Below are 6,247 nucleotides of genomic sequence, written 5' to 3'. Positions count from 1 at the left end.
TTATGATTTCTAGACTGGTTTTACAGCTCTCTTTCTCACTTGACTAGACACTCAACTGTGTCTAATGATGATGGTCTGTACACATAATTTTTTGTCCATTCATAAACCCTGAAATTAGCTACTGGCACTTGGACCCCCAGAGCAGAGGTGTTTTTTTTCTCCCTTTACTTTCAGTTGGGAGTTTTTTGATTCCTTTCCTCCGTGGCCGGTAGGAATACTTTAGCTTTAATAAATGCATTGGTAGTGTTTAACGCTCGTCTGTAACCGAGTTTTATTTTCCATGCATATGTATTTCTTTCTTTGCCCTTTTGCCTTTGTTCAGCGCCCTGTGTCACATTAATTGTAAGAAGTAGCCCCCCTCCGGCCTTACGCCCTATGTTGCCGGGTAGGCTCCGGTTCCCCGTGACCCCGTATGGGACAAGCGGTTCTGAAAATGTGTGTGTGTGTGTGTGTGTATTTCTTTCTTTGCCCTTTTGCCTTTGTTCAGCGCCCTGTGTCACATTAATTGTAAGAAGTAGCCCCCCTCCGGCCTTACGCCCTATGTTGCCGGGTAGGCTCCGGTTCCCCGCGACCCCGTATGGGACAAGCGGTTCTGAAAATGTGTGTGTGTGTGTGTGTGTGTATATAGTAGCATGATAAAATTATAAATTTACGCTGACAAAACTGAAACTACCGCTGTTAAACTGATGGTATTTGCCTACAAACAGCACAAACAACAAACCTCAGCTCATGATCCCAGTCCAGATTAATTCAGTTCAATTTATAAGGCGCTCATATGCTTTATCATATATGCTACTATATATTATATGCTAATTTTATCATATATGCTTTATCATATGTCTTATATAAGTCTGTTAATTACGCTATATTAATATCAATGAAATTAACTTCTCTATATATTTTATTTTATACTATTGATTTTGGTTTAAACAATATCGCATACAATTATTTCTTTCCACTTCACAGCAAATTGGAGAGAGAGGTATGAACGTCCCACAAAATTTAAATAGTTTTTTTAAACATTAACATTTACTTTCCATTATTTTTTAACTGATCAGTTACAAGAAATTAGACCTTGATTAACTTAAGTTAGTCTGTCAGAAAACGCGCCCCTTCTGCGTCACTCCTCGGATAGGTATAAAAACGGAAAAAACGACTCACTTATGCACCACACGAACAACTCAAGATGAAGCTTCTCCTCCAGCTCATCCTCACCTGTGCGACCTTCTCTAAAGGTACAGTACCATAGTACAGTTTGCTTCCGATTGTATACAAAGTAATGCGCGTTTTGTAACTAAACTTAGTTACACGGAAGATGCAACAAAGCAGGCTACATTAAGCAGTTGCAAGTTTATTATTAATTATTATGAAAATGCTTGTTTTCACTTCACTCGGTACTTAAAATTAAATACAATTAACTGCAGTAACCCAAAAAGAAACTAAATTTCAAAAGGCTCACAGCGACGACGTTTTCATGACTGTTGCCCTTACTTGCTCAACCTGGACAGCTTCAGTAACAAAAATCACAAATCACTGATTTATTACCCGTATCCTGTCTTACCCCGAATGCTGTGCTCGATTTTAAATTTACATTTATTTATTTAACATATGCTTTTCTCAAAGAAACTTCCAAAGAACTCTTGTGTAGTGTTACCAACCCACACACCATGGCATGGCATGAGCGTGTCTGCAGTATTGTGAAAACCTGAGTCTACAGAACATCATAGATGATGTAAAAATGTAAATCATGACAATGAGTCACACTTATATCCACACGGAGAAGTTATTAAGTATATTTCCAATTTGTGCATTATTTATTTGTTGTTTTAAATGTGCTGCCTGTCAGTGTCACTTTTACAGAACCTTTTGACCCACAAAAGAAGTACCTGGGCGAAAGCTGAGCTCCTTGTCTCTTGTGAGGTGTATCGGCTCAGCACATATTTACCGACCAAATGCAGCAGCAACTACAAATTAATGCAGTATCTCTCCCGCATTAAATTCAAATCTTAAATGCTTTTCCATCTCATGGCAATATGAACTCCAGCACAACCTATGGAGCAGCTTTAACATAGCTTGGCATCCTTGGACCTCGCATCCCTCAAGTTCTTCTGCCCCCCCCCCCGCTCACAACCCCATCATAAATAACTGATGACTGTTGAACGATCTACCGAAGCCATATTCAAAGATTTTGGAGCGGCTTAAAACCATGAAATGGCAAAAGGTATACCGCCGGACTACCACCAGGACTGCCGCCTTCCCTTAGAATAAACAATTATATTTAGTCTAGTCAGCCTTGTCTGTTAGGAAAGGCACCTTAAAACATGATTTCCATTCCAACAAACTGTGTTTTTCATATATTTTGCTTTAATATTGGTTTGATTGTACTTCATTTAATCATTAATAAATTAATTTTGTAGCGTGAGGACGGGTCGGGAGTCCGACGCGGATGCGCGTTGCTGTTACATCCGAACACGGACGAAAAGAAGAATGATCCCACGTGCAGAGTGATATAATTAGAAGTGCACTGTGCGGACTGTATTTAAGCACTCGATGGAGGCGAAACAAGAAACACAGGACAAGGAAACACACAATGTGTTCGAAAAAGGTGAACAGTGAAACGCGAATCTGTGCGTATGACTTGATCCCAGAAGCGTGACGAAATACCGGACTGGAACTCTGGACCAGGACTGAGGCTGGGGCTGACAAGACGGGCACTCGGGACTGGAACATAAACACCTATGGAACAAACTGAGGAAACGGGAGACTGCTAATCGCAAGGAAATCACAATGAAAATGCTGATTAAGAATCCGCAATCGGTCATCCACCGCTTGCTCCTTTTGTACCTCGGCAACCTATGAGATTGTGAACAGATACATGGGTCTGGGCCAGGGGCACTGAGTGGCGCCTCCTCTGGCCAGGAGCGGTATTATCCCCGTGAGTCGTGACAATATAATTTCTATTAATAACAGATATTTATTTTAGGTTATCCACTGAATTGCTACCAATGCACATCTGACTCCAATGGACAATGCACACAGACTACAGTGTGTCCATCCTCTGCAAACACTTGTCAAAGTTCAACAGTTACTGTCTTCCAAGGTAGGACTGCAATGTGACACTGTCCATGAGGGTGAAACAGAGGAGTAAATAAAGGAAATACTCAAGTAAAGAAAATACAATTGGTAACTGCTTGGAAACATTATGTGACAAGTTTATAAAATATATGTTTATATTTGTAAATATATATTTGTATGTTGCCTAGACTTTGTAAACAGTAGCTAGGAAATACCAAAGACATGTTTTTGTTTTTTCAACCTTTCAACATGATTACTCCAAATAATAATTAATAGCATGTAGCAATTTATTGTATTCCTTCATTATTTAATGTCAGCCCTTACAGTAACTTAATATTAATATGATATTTTCTTTTTCATGTAATTTAGCATTTTTAAATCTAACAAACACAATTGTAGTGATTTTCTTGGTTTCCAGGAAGTTCTGTGCTGACTGAAACATCGCTAAACTTCTGCACAACACCTCAACTATGTATCTCTGGTTCCATTAATTTTGGAATCGTCAGGACAACAGTGAACACCAAGTGCTGTAGCACTGATCTCTGCAACAGTCAAAGCACTCCTGGTATTTATTATTCAAATATAAATCTGCGATATACATTTATAGTGTACGTCTGACACATAAATGGCTTGATCATGTCTACAGTCAGTATTAAAATTGCAGCTGATAATTAATCCTCCCCATAGACTTAAAGCCAAGGGAACATTATTGTGTAGTAAATGTTAGGTAAAACATGTAGAGCTTGTGGAGCTTTATTACAGCGGGTGACTTCAAGGTGACAGTTTAAAGAGAACTAGTCTCATGAGATAAGCTCATATAACATTGTATTTTATAAAATCTAAAGATACGGCACAGGAAAAACAATTTTTGGTTGTCCCTGTGTTAGGTAACATGTAGGATAGTGTTCCCTCAACTTCACAAGCTTTGAAGACACAAATTATAGGCAAACTGTAATAACAAATATAACCCATGAAGGACAGAAAAAAAGAATGGTAAAATTTAATGTAATCTTTGCCTTACGTTTCTGGTGTTTATGCCATGTCAGTATTTCAGTAGTGGAAGTTACCACTGTTATCTTTTTGTTTCAGTACTTGTTACTTATTATTGCACTTTATTATAGCATTGGCACAAAATTCCCCAAATGGGAAACAGTGCTTCAGCTGTGACCTCAATAATGACTGCACGTCAGTTATTAACTGTCTGGGAAATGAAAACAATTGCATCAATGCTACAGGTAAGAATCTTTTGAGTAGCAAAGCAAGTTAAATGCATACAAAATAGGGGGAAATGGGGAAAAAAATGATGTAGCAATGTATGAAGTGGAACTAAAATCAGACCAAGACTTCTGTTAAGAATAGATGATTCATTGGTAAAAATCACATCTCTGCTATTTTTCCACATCTTTTCATATGCAGAGCAAAAGGTCCACCAACTTAAGTCAAATGCTCTGTTAATTCTTTTCAGCTAATTCACAAAATGTTTTAAAGTAGGAGTAAAACTGAATAAATGCATCTTCTACAGTACTTCCAGTTATGCCATTATGTCCGGTATAGAGAGTGTAAGGTTTGTGCTGCAAATTTTTCACGAGTAGTGTTTTTTGTTATAAACTTTGATGGCGAGTTGTGCAGAAATTGTGCGAAGAACAAATGCGGAAAGTAAAAGCCGAGTCTGAATATCGTAGAGGATAAACTGTGATTAAACCTCATTCAAAAGCCACAGCTGAGATTTAGGCTTTTTTACATCTGAGTAACACTTCTCCCATTCCACATACATGGGGTCAGGGAGTGTAGGGGTTACAACTTTTGCCTTCCACTCAACGGACCCTGACTAGAATCCTGTCCCTGTAAAGCCATAAGCAGGGTACTTAACCTGAATTCTCCAGTAAAAATTACCCAGCTGTATAAATACCTGGACAGTTGAAAGTATAGCTTAGTGTACAAATGTAACGATGCAAGTTACATTTAATTAATTGTTTGTTAATTGTTGTAAGACTATGTGTTTCCCTTTTAAATCACTGCAAATACAGTACAATCTGCAAGTAAAAAACTGCTAATCAGTTTAAATCATTTTAGTGTTGACTGAACCCACTTGTGATTCTTGCCAAAAACTTATCGAAAGCCTTTCACATTTAAAAATTCTTTACTTGAGTAAATACACATTTTGTCCTCGGCTGCAGTGAAAGTAGTTTCACTCGGTACTAGCTTATTATTATTAAGCACTCACTCATTATATTTCTGAAATATTTGCTTGACGTGCTGTGTTTAACTTATTGAAACAAGTAGTGGCATAGTGGTCACGTTTATTGTCTTGATATTGGAAAGTGCTGCTCTCACTGTAACACCCAGGAGAAAGGTACTTACTCTTAGTTGCTCCAGTATAACATGCAACAACAAGCTTTATGCCAGTAGTAAGTTGCTTAGAGTACAGACCAATTAATGTAAGCTGCCTTACGTTGACAGTACACAATAAAAGAACAATCAGAATCATAACTTTGCCACAATAATGATTTACAGGCATTATAGCACCTTTTCACTGTCTCGGGGCAAACGAAATCTTATTGTTTTTATTAATACATATTGTGATTTGTTTAAGTTTCACAGCGGACCATGCAAGGCTGCGTTTCTTCAAATATTTGTGCTGCTGCTGCTGACGTGTCAGCTCAACTTGGCCTGAATCTTGGTGTCAACATAAGCTGCTGTGATGGAAACCTGTGCAACAATGCTCAGCGCATCATGGAAAGCATCTTCCTCCTACTGGTGCCTCTGGCCTCCACTTTCCTCCTCTATTGAAAATGTAGAGCTAGTCCAGACTGTTCTGCACCTTCTTTCTTCTTTTCAAACCCTGTCCACAGGCCGTGCTGTGCAGTGATTTACATACATTCAGGACCTTGATCTCTTACACCAAAAGAATAAAATTCAGAATCTATATTGTTAAAAACATTTAAATTTGTTGTTTCAGGCATTTAAACCATAGAGAAAATATTTACACCTGTTAGATATTGCTTAAAAAGTACAGATTGTATCATTGTAATATTGCTTCCCATTGTCTATACTTTCATTTAAAATCACTTATATATATGGGATGATTGTATTTTTATTTACTACATTCTCCAATGGTATTGAGAGAAAATATGGTGTACTTTTTTTCTTAGTGATAATAGGTTTTAGTCTT

General features: G+C 37.9%; 1 protein-coding gene across 1 annotated transcript; it reads left to right on the top strand.

Annotated features, from left to right (window-relative positions):
* The first annotated feature begins 1,177 nt into the window (after nucleotides 1-1,177).
* On the top strand, nucleotides 1,178-6,030 carry LOC114909736 (lymphocyte antigen 6D-like). The gene is made up of 5 exons (XM_029249541.1): nucleotides 1,178-1,235; nucleotides 2,984-3,100; nucleotides 3,494-3,640; nucleotides 4,197-4,310; nucleotides 5,669-6,030. Exons 1-5 carry the CDS (start codon nucleotides 1,187-1,189, stop codon nucleotides 5,863-5,865), a joined length of 624 nt encoding a protein of 207 aa, XP_029105374.1. The 5' UTR covers nucleotides 1,178-1,186; the 3' UTR covers nucleotides 5,866-6,030.
* The last annotated feature ends 217 nt before the right edge of the window (nucleotides 6,031-6,247 follow it).

The sequence above is a fragment of the Scleropages formosus genome, unplaced genomic scaffold, assembly GCF_900964775.1.
Source record: "Scleropages formosus unplaced genomic scaffold, fSclFor1.1, whole genome shotgun sequence".
NCBI classification, from domain to species: domain Eukaryota; kingdom Metazoa; phylum Chordata; class Actinopteri; order Osteoglossiformes; family Osteoglossidae; genus Scleropages; species Scleropages formosus.
This window is presented reverse-complemented; position numbering and strand designations above follow the sequence as displayed.